The sequence below is a fragment of the Miscanthus floridulus genome, chromosome 8 (assembly GCF_019320115.1).
Source record: "Miscanthus floridulus cultivar M001 chromosome 8, ASM1932011v1, whole genome shotgun sequence".
Classification (NCBI taxonomy): Eukaryota; Viridiplantae; Streptophyta; class Magnoliopsida; order Poales; family Poaceae; genus Miscanthus; species Miscanthus floridulus.
The window spans coordinates 114,194,089-114,213,107 of NC_089587.1; the positions used below are offsets into that span (position 1 = coordinate 114,194,089).

Sequence of the window (19,019 nt, forward strand, 5' to 3'; positions counted from 1 at the left end):
ACTGTCTAATTTGCTAGTTCAATGCAGTGAGAAGGTGGAAATCTCATTTATTAGAGGGTTATTAAGGGTCTGTTTGGTTGGGCTTTTTCTTTGGTTTTTGGTCCCAAAAGTCAAAAGCCTAATCAAATGGACTGTCTTTGGGGGCTGTTTTTTAAAAGCCGCTGCTTTTCCGTAGTACATGTTTAAAAACTGGTTTAATCCTGCTTTTAGCTTTCGGCTTTCTGCTTTTCGAAATTGGTGGAATAAAAAGCTCTTTCATAGTTGTTTCAAGAGAGATAAAGATAGAAGGATATTTTATACTTGTTTAACCAAACAGCTTTCAGTTTTTGTACAGCTCACGGCCCACAGCAGCTTTTCCACAGCTCACAGCCTACAGCAGCTTTTTCCCACAGCCACAGCTCAACCAAACACACCCTAAGTCATTAATAGCCATCGAATAGCTGAATCTTGTTCCCTGGCTCCGGGTCAAACGCAACGCCGCTCCTCTGCAGCTGGTACGCATATTCCTCGTACACCGGCAGCGATGGCGACAGCGGCGGCTGCGCCAAGGAGTCGTCCCACGACGCGACCATGTCGGCTAGCCCCATCTGGAACATGTTCTCCGGGACCGGGAACTCCATGTACATGAGCGGGAACAGCTCCTCCTCGTCGCGGCTCCAGGAATACGACGACGCCGAGGCTGCAGAGTAGGACGTCGTGGGCGTCGAGACGGCGGCAGCGGCGGGCAGTGAGAAAGTCGTCGGCAATGGCGGTGTCTGCAGGTCGCCGCTTAGTGGCACCATGATCTCGTCCGGGTGCATCATGGGTACCTCGTCGGTGCAGAAGCCTGGAGAGTTGCTAAGGAGCGTCTCGTCATCGTCGCCTGCTAGTTCCTCCTGGCTAGCTGTCGTCGCCGCCGGCGGTGGCGTCACCGGTGCTGCGGCTGTCTTCTCCTGCTCTGGAGGCTTCAGTAACGGAGATGGCGGCGATGGCTGCGCTTCCGGCGAGCCAGCGGTGGTAGCGGTGGGCGGTGGGCTCTGCAGCTGCTGCGGATCAGGGGACAATGACGGGCAGAGGGGCTTGTGGGTGAGCGGGTCGATCCCCATCTTCTTGAGCTTCTTCTTGATGTGGGTGTTCCAGTGGTTCTTGATCTCGTTGTCCGTTCGCCCTGGCAAGTGCGACGCAATCTTGGACCACCTAACAAATTTTTTTTAAGTTTATTATTTACAAGAAGAAACTGAGTTTATTTTCATTTTCATTTTTTGCTTTAGGAGAAAAAAGGAAAGAAGTACTCATATCTCGGTATATGGCACACACCTGTTGCCGAGCTGAGCATGCAGGTCGATGACGAGTTTCTCCTCGGCGTCGGAGAGCAGGCCCCTCTTGAGGTCCGGCCGCAGGTAGTTAGTCCACCGCAGCCGGCAGCTCTTCCCGCACCGCAGCAGCCCTGCACGCAGTATTTGGAAGCGCAACAAGTTCCTCTCATCATCACAAAAACTGAAGTGCGAAGCATGCAGGGACAGGGAGCGATGGAGCATGCAGTTGCACGCACCGGCGAGCTTGGGTACGGCGCGCCAGCAGCACTGGCCGTTGCCGAGGATGAAGCTGACGAGCTTCTGGTCCTCCTCCGCCGTCCACGGGCCCTTCTTCAGCCCCACCTTGTCGCAGCACGGCTGCCGACCCATGGTAGATTGCTAGAGGCGATGGACCAGGAGGGTAGCTGTAACGATGGACGACGGGGCCGGTAATGGCGGCACGAGCCCTGTCGGATGATCGCGAGCTAGCTCTGCGATGTGTGTAGGTAGACGACTAAGGATGCAGGTGCAGTGTCCACCTGCCTTTATAAGGAAGGATATATAAGAGGAGATGGAGCTCACTGTACCGCATGCGTGATCGATCACGAAGCAAGGGACGTCGTCGTGCTGCTGCCTGCTAGCTGCTTGCGTGCGTGTGACGTCGAATCCATGACCCAGCCTTTCCTCGCCCGCTACATAGGAGTGTACGTGTCACGGCCGTCGTACGTGAAGCTGAGCGGCGGGCCCGGGCGGCTGTCGGCACCGTTGGTTGGGCCTACCACGTGGCGCCCTGAGGCGGGCCCGGCCGCCTGATCGATAAGCTTCTGCTCATGGGTCCCTTTTGCTTGCGTTGCAATCGCAAGTGCTGCACTGCAAAGCCTCCCTCGATCTGTGCTGCTGCTGGCTTCTTACTTTTCCTTTTCCTTTCGTGATTGACCTCAGAATTATCTTGGGCTCAATCTTCCACGGGTCTTGTTCTTCTCCTTGTCTGATTGTGTTTTATTTACGCGGCTGTGGTTAACTTAGCCTCTGGCCCTCTACAGAATTGTCCAACGGACCATCGTCCCTAGCTAAGACCGTCTCCAACAAGAAATTTACATGGACATCCAAATCTAAAATAGATAACAAGAGACTTAAAATTAGCCTCCAATAAAGTACCTATACGGAAGACCTATTTTGAGTTGCTTGAGAGGTAAAACTCAAATATGGGCATCCTTTCTCTTGAAAACCTATTTACATAAAGGATTCTCTTTTGGATCTTGTTGTTGGAAAAGATACCAAATAGATATTGAACCTTTTGCCTGTAGCGTTACCCAAAAAATGAATAGATCTTATATTTTAGGTGTTGTTGTTGAAAATAGCTTAATTAGCTATCCTATCCTCTAGACGTTCAGTTCAGAAATGATGCCGCGTAGTACGTGATATTTTCTTGCGTTCCCAGTGATTCGCCGTCTTGAAATGCTATGGGCCGTTCGCTTTGATGAAAAAACAAGTCAAAATACTGTTTCAGCTAATTTGTTATATGAAAAAAAAGCTAAAAAGATGGATTATAAGAGAAACCGAAACACTGTTACGATGAAACTGCGATGAAATGTCAGTCAAGGATTCTGGAGCCTTGCAGCCGCTGTCTGATGCTAGCCTTGCAGCCGCTGTCAGCTGCTGGCCGGACTTAGGCGGGCATGGCTCCAGAAAGTGCCTGGTGGGGTTTGTTTGTTTTAGTTGACCGTGGATCTAGCTGATTCACCAACCAACAGTTACAATCAGGCATGCATATTTCCCCTTTCTTTCAGATCGGGCACGCAGTAGGAACACGCGCTGAAACTGTACTTCGTTTCTTTTATTTGACCCGTCGTCGATTTAACCGATTCACCAATCGGCAGTTACGCCAGGGAACCGGCCTATTGCATGCATGTTGACCAATTTGTTCTAATGTGTTCTTCGAAATGTTGAGGTGAGCAAAGGTAGATTAGTAAGAAATGGCAGCATGCTGACGACAGGGATCAGTAAGAATTGAGTGGTAAAGAAAACAAAACCAGCAGTTTGTTTGGTTTAGTTGAACGTGGATTTAGCTGATTCACCAACCAACAGTCACAGTCCACAACCAGAATATTAAATTTCTCCGGGGTTCTTTTAGTGTTTTGACATTCAAAATTTAGTATAAATTTTTCCGTTCAAATACCTCTAGTGAGATTTTCAAATGCTATGAGTAGTGATAGTATTGATACTTAAAAACGGACTATACAACGGAGGAGAGGAGATCTTGCATTGCATCCGACGAGGTCATTGACATGTGCAGGGCTCGCGCTCGCCATCGCAGAAAGGCTCTCTTTTTGCCTCGGCCGGCTCCCTGCGGATGCATCCAGTCGCGCCGGACGCGTGTGATCGGGGAGGGCCGGACGCGTGTGATCGGGGAGGGCGTTAGTGCCCATGTAAATGTCATGGATTCGTGGCCTCTTGTTCTTCATTCAGTGCCTGTCGACGGCCACCTACCGACTATAGTAGGAAAAGGAAAGCGTTTCGTTTCTAGCTGACGGACGGTGATGCGTTTGTTTCTGTTGGTGGCGTGTCAGCGAGCGAGCCAAGAGGTGCGCTTCACTCCAGCTCATGGTCATGGCAACGATCAGGGGGCTGGATTGGACGAATCCGATGCTGCCACCGTTCGGTCGGCGGCCAGTTTTTGGTTCTTCAATTTTTCTCGGAGTGGTTTCAGTCAGTAATTGGCATCGAAATTTTACACCCAGCCACCCAGGAGATCAGGGAGGGGAAAACCTGTTTCTCAGTTTCACACCCACCCAGGGCTAGGATCCACTCAGACGAGGTCTGAACATTGAGGACTCTAAAGCTTATGCTCTCTCCATCAGTAAAAGTTATATTCCAGAATCGCTTTCACCGCGTTAATCAGAGGGTAACACCCCAAAATTTGTCACTTTTGAAAATAGAGTTAAAATGATTTATTTCTGAATTTTGTGCACATGAAAACATAGAAAAATAAAATTTTTCATTAATTTAAAATTTATCATAAGGTAGCAACATGTATGTGCATACATGACGGTGCATTTGTTTTATTTGGTTGAGTGGTTTTGACAAAAATTTAAAATGGTTAAAAATTACTTTTGCAAATGAAATTAAAAATGGTCTTGAAGTAAAAGAAAAGAAAGAGAAGAGAATTAGAAAACAAAAGACTTTAAGAAGTTGTAAAAAATATATTTTTGAAAACTTATCAAAATTTCTCACTTTTATTTGAGTTGAAAAGTATATTTGAAACTACGTCGGAATTCGATTTGGATCATGTTTTAAAATCTGGGTTGAATTAAGAAAGGAAAATAGAAAGATATTTGGAAAAAGAAAACTCCATACTCCTTTTCTCGGTTTTGGCCCAGCCGGCCTGTTCTCCCTTCCCCGGCCCAGTTCCCTCTCAGCCCCTGCAGCCCAGCTCCTCCTCTCAGCATTCGGCCCAGCAACCCACCTCGCCTTTGGCCGTAGCCCGGTCCCGCCTCCAGCTCCCTTGGCCCAGTGCACCGGCCCAGGCCGAAGCCAGTCCGAAGCGCCGCGCCGTGCATCCCCTCCCTCTCTACTGCGCCGACAGATGGGGTCGCCTTGTCAGCTCCATCCCCTCCACAAGCTCGTATGCCGCCTGGACACTCCGTCGCCAAGGGAGTCCGTGCTTGTTCCGCCCGCTCCGTTGTCTTGCGCCGCAAGCCGCCTCCGCCCCATATAAACCGAATGCCCGTGCCTGTGTCCCCCAATCCAAGCTCCAGGGTCGCATCTGATCTCGCCGAGACGCCGAACAGCCCCGAGCTAGCTTGCACCGCCGCCCGGATCCCGCCGTGTGGAGCTTGACGTTGCCGAATCGCCTCCGCAGCTTCAACTCCGACCTAAGCCACTACTGAGCTACGTGTGGAGGTAAGAAACCTTTTGAAGTCATTTTCCCCTCGTTCTTCCGCTCTCAGTACCTCGCGCGACTTCGCCGTTGAAGCCGAGCCGCAAGCTAGCGCGTGCCGCCGTCACCGTCCCTCCACTGCCTCAACCGATGCCTCCATAGAGTTCTCCGAGTCTCCCTCTTGCTCCCCGTCTTTTTCCCGTAAAGGATGGTGGTCGGAATCACCGAAACCGACTTCTCCGGTGAGCTCATCCATGGCGCCACTGCAGGCACCTCGCCGTCGTCACTGTTCCAGCTAGCGAGTTTTTTCTCTCCCCTCCGATCCGATCTCAGCCGACCAGTGAAGATCCAACGGTCTGAGTTAGTCGATACCCCTTCACGTGGCCGCTTTACTAAAGAGTCCCTGCCTTTTTCAATTATAGAACCCACAGTCCAAAACATGTTTACAGATTTTGTTTTCTTCATTTGAAAGCGTATTTTGTTTCGGTTAAGTCTAAAATATGTTTTCAGCTATTTACAGATTTGCCACTGATTTTGTTTTGGTCATAACTTCTCCGTTTTAACTCCGATTTGATCCGTTCAACTTGCGTTAGGTTCGTAATTTCAAAATCTACGTGTTTATACTACTGTTAGATGTTTTTTCAACTTTTAAAATTCGTGGTTAGATTTAATCTATTATTTTATTAAAGAAAATCTTATTTATTTCATATCTTCTGCGTTTTAATTCCGTTTTAGTCCATTCAAGTTGCGTTAGATTCAAAGCGATGAGATCTACGCGTTAGTAACAATAGTTACCATGCCACTATTTCTGGAATTTCATGGTTTAAACTCTAATTTGAATAATAATTATGCAATTAGGTTTTATAAATAAAATATGATTTGTTTTAATTTAGTATTACAATTCAAACTTAAATTTGACTTAATTTATATTATCTATAAAATATCTTATATATGTTTTTATATATTAAAACACATGAAGCTAATGGTTTTATGTTTTTCTTTCATGAGTAAATCTCTCGGTAGTTGTATCTTTTCAAACGTAGCTTCGATTAGTGTGCTTTTCGCGTCTGTGTGTTCGTAGCGAGACGTAGATTCGTTTTACAAACTTTTCATCTTGATTTTATGTTTGGTGTACTGTTCTAATTTAGATCTATTGATTGCTTCATGTATGATTGTATGGATGCTTGTGTGGTGCTTTATGATTAAGTCCAGTCGGTGAGATATACGTGGTGATCAAGAAGAAAAAGAAGAAGAACATTGAAGATTAAAGCTTACCGAAGGATCGATGTTTAAGGCAAGCATAGCATGTGACCTTCCTTGTTGTCCTATACACTTTTAATCATTTAATTCATACTGCATGTGTCTACCTTGACTGCCACTAAGGATTTCCTAGTACTTTGTACCTTGTACCTTGATACCTATGGGGTATTGCATTTGGTAGTATGATGCTAGTGCTCAACTGCAACCATGATCTTGTAACTTGACAAATGTAATATGCAATAAACACTAAAATATGTTTTTTAGCAACATGGAATTAGAGGGCTAGAGCATTGGGCTATTTTTATGGTGCTCTAGATTCCTCTCCCTAAGGACTTATCTGTAAGTGATCATCCGGGACTTACAGCACAGCTATGAGGGCTACATGGCTCTAGCTTTAGCTCAGTATGAGGATCTTTTCTAGCTTGTGAGTGGTTACCTTTATTGGCGTAAGAATGGCTTGACGAATCGGGTATAGGACAGCCTCTACTCTTATGTGTATAGCCGTGATGGAATTGTGCCATTCGACAGGGGGTTCCTACATATGTTTGCCGAGTGAATCTAATGGCCCTAACTTGTTAGACGAACCTTTGAAAGGCTTCATAGTGAACCCTGCCGACCTTCCTTGGTAGTGGGTCAAGAGGCTGATCACCTCGGGTGAAAGGGTAAATCACGACTCATAGTGAAAGTGTACAACCTCTGTAGAGTATAAAACTGGTATATCAGCCGTGCTCACGGTCATGAGCGGCCTTGGAACATTTACATAATAAATGATGAACATAGATGATACTGATGATGAAGATACTCACTAATGATTACTGTTTATGCTATTCATTATTCATTTTTACCTGATCAGTGTTTATGGGCTTGTGATAAACTTGTTGCCACCCAATTGCTAAAAGATGACTCATTAAAAGCTAATCGTAGTAAACCAGTGTCAGCCTTTTGAGCCTCATGAACCCCATGTTATATTTGTTGAGTACAATATGTACTTACGCTTGTTTTATTTTCAATTATTTAGATAAAAATCCTAGATGGGTACCAGATTGCTAGAGTTTAGAGGAATTAGGCTTGTGATCAACTAGTTAGTTGTCCATGTGTATTTGGAGTCTTCGCTTGAAGATTGGAGTTGTCTTTCCGCTGTCTATACTCTGATGTTATATTCTTTATACTAATATGATATGTATTTAAGCATTGTCTATTGATATTACCCATATTTGTAGCTATATGTGAGATTTGACTTCCTAGGCTCACATATGGTGTGTATCTGGTTTTGTTCTTAAAACCGGGTGCTACATTCCCTCATGAAATTGATGGGTGGAAGTGGAACCTTAGCGAACAATGGGAAATCGAGAGCTGACAAGATAACTTTTGCATTGTTTCTTCCTTTTTCTCACTTCAGATGCTGCTTTGCTCACATGGAGGAAGATAGTGTATACATGGCAGTACAAACGTAACTGATTGTTGCATTCTGGGATCACGAAGCATCCACCTAAAGATGTGAGAGAAACTCAGAGTTTTAATGAGGTTTGAATAGAGGTTCAAGGGAGGTTTAACCGAGATCATCAAGATATTGATAATGCTACTGGACAAGATTTTGAGTTCGGATCAAGAGACCTCAGCTAAGTGTTTGAAGGAGTCCAAGAAGAGGTTGAAGTAAAATCTATGTATTATCTTTATCAGATTAGGACAAGAGCTTTATATCTACAATGATGCACCTTGTCAAGGTGTGGGATGTGTTCTTATATAAGAAGAAAAGTAGTGGCTTGTTCATTAAGTCAACTAAGGAATCGTGAGCCGAACTACCTAACATGTTATCTGGAGTTATCCATTGTGAAGTATGGAGGTACTATCTACTTGGGCATAAAAGTGATGTCTAGGAGGATCACAAGAATCTACAGGACATCTTCACTAAGTTGGTCTTGAGCTTCTGTTATCCTCATTGGAATGAAATTGATTATGACTTAGAAAAGTGCTATCACTTCGAGGAGCAAAGTCATGGCCGATAACCTTAGCAACGGAGAATTGTGCTAAGAAGGTTCGTGTGACACCAAGGACTACGAATTGTATCCAAGTTCGAGCAACTTAACTGGAATCCTTAATGTTTTGAAGATTGGTGGTAAATTCTCTTTCTGACCAAGAGATTCGCCAGGCTCCGTTAGAAAGTGAACATATGACGAAAGAGGTCTAATAAGTAAGGACTAAGAAGAAAAAAATGGCCTAGTGATTGAAGATACCTAGGTATGGTTTGGAGAATTTGTCAAAATTTTGAATTAGTAGAGCAAGTTACTTTGGGTAAGGTCAATAGGTATGCAGAGTAAGGCAGAATCCTTATCAAGAAGATGGAACTACTCGATGAAGTAAAGAAGAATCCAAAGGCGGAGAATCTATATCTCTTTGATCATCATCGTCCAAATCTTGAGGACGAGATTCATTTTAAGGGGGTAGAATTGTAACACCCTAAATTTTGCTTCTTTGGAAATAGAGCTAAATTGATTTAATTTTGTATTTTTGTGCTAATAAAACATAGGAAAATAAAAAAATTCATTAATTTAAAATTCATTATAAGGAGTAGCAACATGGATGTGCATACATGCTGGTGCATTTGATTTATTGCAATGAGTGGTTGAATCCAAAATTCAAAATGAATTCAAAATGCTTTTGAAAATGAATTTGAAAATGGCTTTGAAATAAAAGAAAAGAAAATTAGAAAATAAAAAAATAAAAGTTGTAAAATTATTTTTGGAAAACTTACCAAAATTTGCTCACTTTTATTTGAATTGAAAAGTATATTTGAAACCCTATTCAAAATTGATTTGGTTCATATTTGAACGTGGTTTTGAAATAGGAAAAGAAAATAGAAAGGGAATTCTTTATTTTTCCCAATCCCTATCCGGCATTTGGCCTACTCCCGCCACTCCCCCGCCGCGGCCCATCTCCTTCTCTCTCCCCACGCAGCCCAACTTCACCCCGTCGACCCGCAACCCACTCCCTCTTTTTCATAGCCCAGCTCACGCTCTAGCCCAAGCCGCGTAGGCTTGCTCCATCCTGAGGCCTAGGTCCCCTCTAGGCCACCCACATGGAGCGCCTCCCTCGCTCTCCCTCGCTAACATCTTGTCCCCGCCCTCTTGCCTCACTGACTAGTGGGACCCATCTGTCAGACGTCTCCCACCTTGCGCTGTCTCCTTTCTCCCGTCCACATCGGACTCTACAGCCGCCGCCGAGGAAGTCCGCCATCGCCACATCTTCATGTCGTGCCATGCACCCCGCGTTGCCCAACGTCGTAGCCTCGCCGTCAACCGCAAGAAAGTCCCGCGGTGAGTTTGCTATGCTCCCCTCGTTCTCCCGGTGTTTTTCTTGCTTCGACCTGTGGTCTCTAGGACCGTTTTCGCACTCGCCGACGAGCTTTGTGTCGCCAGCCATGGAAACTACCGTGCCGGAGTCACTGTGCTGGCTAGAGAAATCCTCCCAACCCCCGGTAGCCGTCCATCTTTGATCCAACAGCCCAGATTAGAAGATACCCCTTCGCAGGCAATTTTGCTAAAGAGCCCCTCAGTTTTATCTAAATAGAACCCACAGTCCATGGCGTACTCCTAGAATATGTTTTCTTATTCTGGAAGCGTAGTTTCTTTCAAGTAGATTCAAAATACGTTTTCATCTATTTACAGTTTTGCCACTAGTTTTCTTTAGGCCATAACTTCTCTGTTTTAACTCTATTTTGATCCATTCAAGTTGCGTTAGATTCGTAATTGAGTAATCTACATGTTCATCCTGTTGTTAAATATATTTTCAACTTTTGATATTTGAGGTTAGATTTAATCTATTATTTTATTAAAGCAAATCTTGTTTAATTCATAACTTTTTTGTTATAGCCCCGATTAGAGTGTTTTTCATGCCTGTGTGTTCGTAGCAACATATAGAACATCTTTAAAACCTTTTTACTTGTTTCATCTATTTGGTGTATTGTTCTAATTTAGATCTATTATTTGCTTCGTGTATGATTGCATGGGTGCTTGTGTGGTGCTTTATAATCATGTCTAGTCGATGAGCTTTACGTGTTGATCAAGAAGGAGTTCCATTGAAGGTTTGGACTAGAAGAAGGATATGAGTTTAAGGCAAGTATAGCATGGGATCTTCCTTGTTGTCATATACATCTTTAATCATTTAATTCAAACTGCATATGTCTACCATGACTACCACTAAGAATTTCCTAGTACTTTGTTACCTTGTACCTTCTTACCTATGGGGTATTGCATTGGGCAGTATGATGCTAATGCTCAAACTAAAGCCATGATCTTATAACTTGACTAATGGAATATGCAATAAATATTAAAAGATGCTTTTTAGCAACATGGAATAAGGGGGCTAGAGCATTGGGCTATTTTTATGGTGCTCTAGATTCCTCTTCCTAAGGACTTATCTATAAGCGAATATCCAAGACTTATAGTACAACTATGAGGGCTACATGTCTCTAGCTTTAGCTTAATATGAGGATCTTTTCTAGTTTGTTAGAGGTTATCTTTGTGGCGTAAGAATGGCTTGACGAATCAGGTATAGGACAGCCTCTACTCTTATGTGTATAGGTTGTGTGTCATTGTGCCATTCGACGGGAGGGTCCTATATCTGTTTGCCGAGTGAATCTAATGGCCTTAACTTGTTAGATAAACCTTTCAAAGGCTTCATAGTGAACCCTATCAACCTTCCTTGGTAGCGGGTCAAGAGGCTGATCGCCTCGGGTGAAAGGGTAAATCACGACTCACAGTGAAAGTGTACAACCTCTGTAGAGTGTAAAACTGGTATATCAGCTGTGCTCACGGTCATGAGCAGCCTTGGGCCCTTACGGAATAGATGATGAACCCTGATGATACTAATAATAAAGATGCTCACTAATGATTACTGTTTATGCTATTCATTATTCATGTTTACCTGATCATGTGTTTATATGGGCTTATGATAAACTTGTTGCTACTCAATTGCTAACATCATGACTCATTAAAAGCTAATCGCAGTTGAACCAGTGTTAGCCTTTTGAGCCTCATAAACCCCATGTTATATTTGTTGAGCACGACATGTACTTATGCTTTCTTTACTTTTTAAATCTTTGGATAAAAACCCCGAATGGGTACCAGATTGCTAGAGTTTGGAGGAATTAGGCTTGTGATCAACCAATCAGTTGTCCCTATGAAATTAGAGTCTTCACCCGAAGATCGGAGTTGTCTTTCTGCTGTTTGCTATCTAAGGTTACACCTTTCATACTAAGTACGTTATATATTGAGCATTCGTCTTTTGATATTACCCTTATTTGTAGCTATATGTGAGATTTGACTTTCTGGGTTCACATATGGTGTGTATCTGGTTTTGTTCTTAAAACCGGGTGCTACAAAGTGGTATCAGAGCAATGTTGACTGTAGGACGCAAGCCTAATAGAAAATTGTCATTTTAAGGTTTAGAAGTTGCTAAAAAACCCTTGCTCTATGGACCTTGATATTTTCTTCTCTACTATATCTCTATCCTTATTATTCATCTCTACCTTGGTGCTTATTTTAAAGTCTTTGTTCTCATCTTCACTCCCTGATTTGATATGCTTTTAGAACTGTCCCTCATCACCTTCTTATGTAATCTGAAGATGAGTCTTAGGATTGTTACCCCTAGTATAATAAGGACGATAGTATCGCAAGTGGAGTCAATGATTGAGTTGTGCACCATTATTGCTTTGTTGAATTGATATTATGCTTATGCTTGTTTGGATCTTTGTAATGACTTCAATGATCTTGTTGGGTGTTCCCACAATTTTCATTTAGCTTATATGCCTAAGGTATAAGGATTAATGAAATAAGTAGTTAGATTTTGTTTATCTTCTGTCTTCCCTATCCTGTCTTTTCAGAGCAGCCTGTCTTTATCGGTTAATATCTCTCTTCTACGATGACAAAAAATTATGAGAAAATTCTAGATAATAGTAGACTTCAATATCTTTCTCTGGCTGCAAGAATCACCCTGATAGCTATGTTGGTTATGGAGTTATGAAAATCACAGGACAATGCACCTGTGCTATCTAAAACCTAGAGCAGTTTCTGTTGTGCACTATTTTTGACTATCTGAACTGTAGAATTTGGAAAAAATGCTCTATAAGGAAGTCATGGAGGATTTGATAAGATTTCCAATGGTATAAGCTACAACTTCATTGAATTAATAGAATGAGAATTACAACTATTTTACTACACTGCTATTTTCTGCTCGCGAGGAATTCTAGATTTCTTGTTCTTGCCCATACACGAGAGTATCATTGGGATGTCAGAACGTCTTGATACTAGTTAGCTCATCTGGAAGAAGGTGCAAGCTACCCTTCATGTGTCCCCTAGTTGATCTTTTCTTAAGGGAGGTAGCCTAAGTGAAGGTGGTTTTGTAGATTCTAGCTCTCACTGAGAAGTAATCCTGCCAATTCTAATCCACTGCCACCTAATCCTCCATCTATAGAGCAGGCTTTGATGACGCGGACTTAGTTATTACAGACTATTGCTCAAAGTGTGTTGGACCACCTGCATCAAGCACCATCTATTGATAAGCGTGGTGAATTTATAAAGGGACATTCACCGACATTCTCTCATACAAGCGAACCACTAGAAGCTGATGACTGGCTTAGAGATGTGGAGACAATTGGACGTAGCTTAGTGTGATGACCATGAGAAGGTGTTTTTTTTGCATCCAGCCAACTCTAGGGCGTAGCACAAGACTGGTGGGAGTCTTACCAGTATGGACGTCCCAACAATGTTGGACAGATCACTTAGGAGTTTAGCGAGAGCTTCAAGTTGTACCACATTCCCATAGGTGTGGTAGAACTCAAGCCAGATGAGTTTTGGGCTCTCAAGCAAGGATCTATGACTATGTGTGAGTATCATGACATGTTCACTTAGTTGTCGCGCTATGCTCTAGAAGAAGTGGATAATGATGCTAAGAAACAGGAACGCTTTTTGAAAGGATTGAATGATGGACTTCAATTACAGTTGATGATTGTTGTGTATCCTGATTTTAAAACATTGGTGGACAGAGCAATTGTAATTGAGAACAAGCGTCGAGAGATGGGAGAGAAGAAGCGAAAGCGTGACCTTCAACACCAGTTAAGAAACACTCATCTCCGTTTTGCTACACAACCAGAATGTTAGTCATACCCTATGAATCTGCTTGGGAGTACAGATCAAGGTCAGTATTAGCAACCCTATGAGGAAGTGTAGCATTTTAGCTCTCAAGAGCCATGTCTATCATCTTCCACTATTACCTTGATAACGACAAATACTTCTACTAGTAGGGAAGGTTATGATTGTGGGGAGGTTGAGCCTTATAAGAATGATTGTCTTGAGAAGTTTGCTAAGAGTAATCAAGGCCAGAGGTGTTGATTGACCCTAGTGTGTCACATTCATTCATATCTAGGGAATGTGTAGAAGATCATAAGATAACTATACTTCCAATGAGGAAACCCCTGATACTTAACTCTCGAGGAGGAGAAATGAAGGCAAACCGCATATGCCCAAAAGTTAGTCTTGGCATAAATGGGGTAAACTTCGAGGCAAACCTTATTGTTTTGGAGTTAATAGACATTGATGTTATCCTTGGAAAGGGATGGTTATCTGCTTGTAAAGGAGTGATTAAGTATGCCCAATGTTCGGTGCTTCTAACAACACCGTCAGGAGAAAGATTTGAGTATGAGGGTATTAAACCTGCACCTGAGGAATATGAGAATGACCTATTAGAAGGTGTATACTCAGAGGATGTATACCACTTAAGGGTTTCATCATCCAGAGTAGTATCCTTTGCTTGGTTGATAAGTTATTGGATCATCTACGAGGAATGGATGCATTCGATAATATGGCTCTGTAGTTTGAGCTATCCTCAGTTGGGAGTCTAATCTTAAACATACCCAAGACAAGTAGGCACTGATGACGTAGGAATGAGATATCTAATAACTACAGTTGGTTCTACGGAGTCTCAGGAAATCCCAACAAAATACTAAGCATGACAAGAAGGTTTTGATTGAAGAGTGTTAATTTAGAATCCACCCAAAGATGTGAGAGAAACTCAGAGTTTCAATGAGGTTTGAATAGAGGTTCAAGGGAGGCTTAACCGAGATCATAAAGATATTGATAATGCTACTAGATAAGGTTTTAAGTTCGGATCAAGAGACCTCAGCTAAGTGTTTGAAGGAGTCCAAGAAGAGGTTGAAGTAAAATCTATGTATTATCTTTGTCAGATCAGGGCAAGAGCTTTATATCTACAATGATGCACCTTGTCAAGGTGTGGGATGTGTCCTTATACAAGAAGAAAAGTAGTGGCTTGTTCATTAAGTTAACTAAGGAAGCGTGAGCTGAACTACCTAACATGTTATCTGGAGTTATCCATTGTGAAGCATGGAGGTACTATCTACTTGGGCATAAAAGTGACATCTAGGAGGATCACAAGAATCTATAGGACATCTTCACTAAGTTGGTCTTAAGCTTGTATTATCCTTGTTGGAATAAAATTTATTATGACTTAGAAAAGTGCTATCACTTCGAGGAGCAAAGTCATGGACGATGACCTTAGCAACGGAGAATTGTGCTAAGAAGGTTCGGGTGACACCAAGGACTACGAATTGTATCCAAGTTCGAGCAATTTAACCAGAATTCTTAATGTTTTGAAGATTGGTGGTAGATTTTCTTTCTGACCAAGAGATTCGCCAGGCTCCGTTAGAAGGTGAACATATGAAAAAAAGGTGTCTAACAAGTAAGGACTAAAAAGAAAAAAAAATGGCCTAGTGATTGAAGTTACCTAGGCATGGTCTGGAGAATTTGTCAAAATTTGGAATTAGTAGAGCAAGTTACTTGGGGTAAGGTCAACAGGTATGCAGAGTAAGGCAGAATCCTTATCAAGAAGATGGAACTACTCGATGAAGTAAAGAAGAATCCAAAGGCGAAGAATCTATATCTCTTTGATCATCATCGTCCGAATCTTGAGGACGAGATTTATCTTAAGGGGGTAGAATTGTAACACCCTAAAATTTGCTTCTTTGGAATTGGAGCTAAATTGATCTAATTTTGTATTTTTGTGCTCATAAAACATAGGAGAATAAATTTTTTCATTAATTTAAAATTCATTATAAGGAGTAGCAGCATGGATGTGCATACATGTCGGTGTATTTGATTTATTGCAATGAGTGGTTGAATCAAAAATTCAAAATGAATTCAAAATGCTTTTGAAAATGAATTTGAAAATGACTTTGAAATAAAAGAAAAGAAAATTAGAAAATAAAAAATTTGAAAACTTGTAAAATTTATTTTTGGAAAACTTACCAAAATTTGCTCACTTTTATTTGAATTCAAAAGTAAATTTGAAGCCTTATTCAAACTTGATTTGGTTCATATTTGAATGCGGTTTTGAAATAGGAAAAGAAAATAGAAAGGGGATTCTTTATTTTTCCCTCTCCCTATCCGGCATTTGGCCTGCTCCCGCCACGATCCATCTCCTTCTCTCTCCCTGCGTAGCCCAACTTCACCCCGTCGACCCGCAGCCCACTCCCTCTTTTCTGCGGCCCAGCTCGCGCTCCGGCCCAAGCCGCGCAGGCCTACTCCATCCCGAGGCCTAGCTCCCCTCTAGGCCGCCCGCGTGGAGTGCCTCCCTCACTCTCCCTCACTGACATCCTGGCCCCGCCCTCTTGCCTCGCTGACTAGTGGGACCCATCTATCGGACGTCTCCCACCTCACGTTGTCTCCTTTCTCCCGTCCACGCCGGACTCTGCAGCTGCCGCTGAGGAAGTCCGTCGCCGCCACGTCTTCGCGTCGTGTCGTGCACCCCATGCCACCTCGCCTCATAAAAGTCGAGCGTCCATGCGCATCATCCCCATCCCAAACCCTAGCTCACGTTGCCTCATGTCAGACTTGCAACATCGCCGCGGAACCCTAGCCGCCGTGCTCGCCATCGTCCCGCCGTGCTGCCCGACGTCGTAGCCTCGCCGTCGACCACAAGAAAGTCCCGCGGTGAGTTCGTCATGCTCCCCTCGTTCTCCCAGTGTTTTTCTCGCTTCGACCCGTGGTCTCTAGGACCATTTTCACGCTCGTCGATGAGCTCTGCGTCGCCAACCATGGAAATCCTCGCGTCGGAGTCACTGTGCCGGCTAGAGAAATCCTCTCAACCCTCGGTAGCCGTCCATCTTTTGATCCAACAGCCCAGATTAGAAGATACCCCTTCGCAGGCAAATTTGCTAAAGAGCCCCTCAGTTTTTTCTAAATAGAACCCACAGTCTGTGGCATACTCCCATAATACGTTTTTTATTCTGGAAGCGTAGTTTCTTTTTAGTAGATTCAAAATATGTTTTTATTTATTTACAGTTTTGTCACTAGTTTTCTTTAGGCCATAACTTCTCTGTTTTAACTCTGTTTTGATCCATTCAAGTTGCGTTAGATTTGTAATTGAGTAATTTACATGTTCATCCTACTGTTAAATATATTTTCAACTTTTGAAATTCGAGGTTAGATTTAATCTGTTATTTTATTAAAGGAAATCTTGTTTAATTTATAACTTTTTCATTATAGCCCCGATTAGAGTGTTTTTCATGCCTGTGTGTTCGTAGCAATGTATAGATCAACTTTAAAACCTTTTTGCTTGCTGTATCATCTGTTTGGTGTACTATTCTAATTTAGATCTATTGTTTGCTTCATGTATGATTGCATGGGTACTTATGTGGTGCTTTATGATCATGTCCAGTCAATGAGCTTTACGTGTTGATCAAGGAGTTCCATTGAAGGTCTGGACTAGAAGAAGGATCTGAGTTTAAGACAAGTATAGCATGGGATCTTTCTTGTTGTCCTATACACATTTAATCATTTAATTCATACTGCATGTGTCTACCTTGACTACCACTAAGAATTTCCTAGTACTTTGTTATCTTGTACCTTGTTACCTATGGGGTATTGCATTAGGCAGTATGATGCTAGTGCTCAAACTAAAGCCATGATCTTATAACTTGACTAATGGAATATGCAATAGACATAAAAAGATGGTTTTAGCAACATGGAATAAGGGAGCTAGAGAATTGAGCTATTTTTATGGTGCTCTAGATTTCTCTCCTTAAGGACTTATTTGTAAGCGAATATCCGGGACTTACAGTATAACTGTGAGGGCTACATGGCTCTGGCTTTAGCTTAGTATGAGGACATTTTCTAGCTTATTAGAGGTTACCTTTATGGCGTAAGAATGACATGACGAATCAGGTATAGACAGCCTCTACTCTTATGAGTATAGGCTACGTGTCATTGTGCCATTCGACAGGGGGTTTCTATATCTGTTTGTCGAGTGAATATAATGGCTCTAATTTGTTAGATGAACCTTTGAAAGGCTTTATAATGAACCCTGCCGACCTTCCTTGGTAGTGGGTCAAGAGGCTGATCATCTCGGGTGAAAGGATAAATCACGACTCACAGTGAAAGTGTACAACCTCTGTAGAGTACAAAACTGGTATATCAGCCGTGCTCACAGTCACGAGAGGCCTTGGACCCTTACGATGAACACTGATGATACTGATGATAAAGATGCTCACTAATTATTACTATTTATGCTATTCATTATTCATGTTTACCTGATCATGTGTTTATATGGGCTTATGATAAACTCGTTGCTACTCAATTGCTAAAATCATGACTCATTAATAGCTAATCACAGTTGAACCAGTATCAACCTTTTGAGTCTTATGAACCCTATGTTGTATTTGTTGAGTACGACATGTACTTACGTTTGCTTTACTTTTTAAATCTTTGGATAAAAATTCCGGACGAGTACCAAATTGTTAGAGTTTAGAAGAATTAATCTTGCGATCAACCAGTCAGCTGTCCCTGTGGAATTGTAGTCTTCACCCGAAGATCGGAGCTGTCTTTCCGCTGTTTGTTGTCTAAGGTTATACCTTTTATACTAAGTACGTTATATATTGAGCATTTGTCTTTTGATATTACCCTTATTTGTAGCTACATGTGAGATTTGACTTTTTGGATTCACATATGGTGTATATGTGGTTTTATTCTTAAAACCGGGTGCTAAAATGAGATTCTCGAGTGTTATGACTAGTGGTAGTATTACTATTTAAAAATACTAGGAGAATTTTACCATTTTGATAGTGGTCAGGTATATTTCCCCTTTCTTCCAGATTGGGCACGCAGCAGGAAGTAAGAACACGCTGAAACTGTACTTCGTTTCTTTTACTTGACCGTCGATTTTAACCGATCCACCAACCGACAGTTACGTACAGTACAGTCAAGATTTCAACTCCAAGAAACAGGTTGAACGAATGAGCGGCTGCTTTTTTTCCTTCTTCCCTCGTTATTAATTATGTTCAGATGAACGAAGATCAATTCGTGCTTAAATTTCGACTTGCAAGTCAAATTAGTGTACAGTGGTCCACTTAATTTACCACCTCCTCCTTATTGAATACGAATAAAAAATTGCTGAAGACATCATCTGGTCGGTCATGTCAACGAACAAGTATAGGCTAGCCAGGATAGCTCTCATCCGTTCATATTTGTAAACGGCCAGCCACTCCACATCTCCTCTGTGGAATCTGCATGTATTCATTTTTGCACTGTATGATCTGC

At 42.5% G+C, this 19,019-nt stretch overlaps 1 protein-coding gene across 2 annotated transcripts; it reads right to left on the minus strand.

Moving 5' to 3' along the window:
- Nucleotides 1-284: 284 nt before the first annotated feature.
- Nucleotides 285-1,930, minus strand: LOC136473304 (MYB-like transcription factor ODO1). Of its 2 annotated transcripts, XM_066470971.1 has the most exons (3): nucleotides 1,532-1,926; nucleotides 1,297-1,426; nucleotides 285-1,176 (listed from the first exon to the last, which is right to left on the minus strand). In XM_066470971.1, exons 1-3 carry the CDS (start codon nucleotides 1,662-1,664, stop codon nucleotides 423-425), a joined length of 1,017 nt encoding a protein of 338 aa, XP_066327068.1. In that variant the 5' UTR covers nucleotides 1,665-1,926; the 3' UTR covers nucleotides 285-422. The 2 variants fall into 2 exon arrangements, with proteins under 2 accessions (XP_066327068.1, XP_066327067.1); XM_066470970.1 differs by having other exon boundaries at nucleotides 1,297-1,930.
- Between the last annotated feature and the right edge of the window lie 17,089 nt (nucleotides 1,931-19,019).

What these genes read in the sequence shown, in the direction of transcription:
- LOC136473304 (XM_066470970.1), bottom strand. Translation starts at nt 1,664, where the DNA reads ATGGGTCGGCAGCCGTGCTGCGACAAGGTGGGGCTGAAGAAGGGCCCG. An exon ending in CATGCTCAGCTCGGCAACAG is followed by an intron (nt 1,177 to 1,296) that starts GTGTGTGCCATA and finishes AAAATTTGTTAG; the next exon opens with GTGGTCCAAGATTGCGTCGC.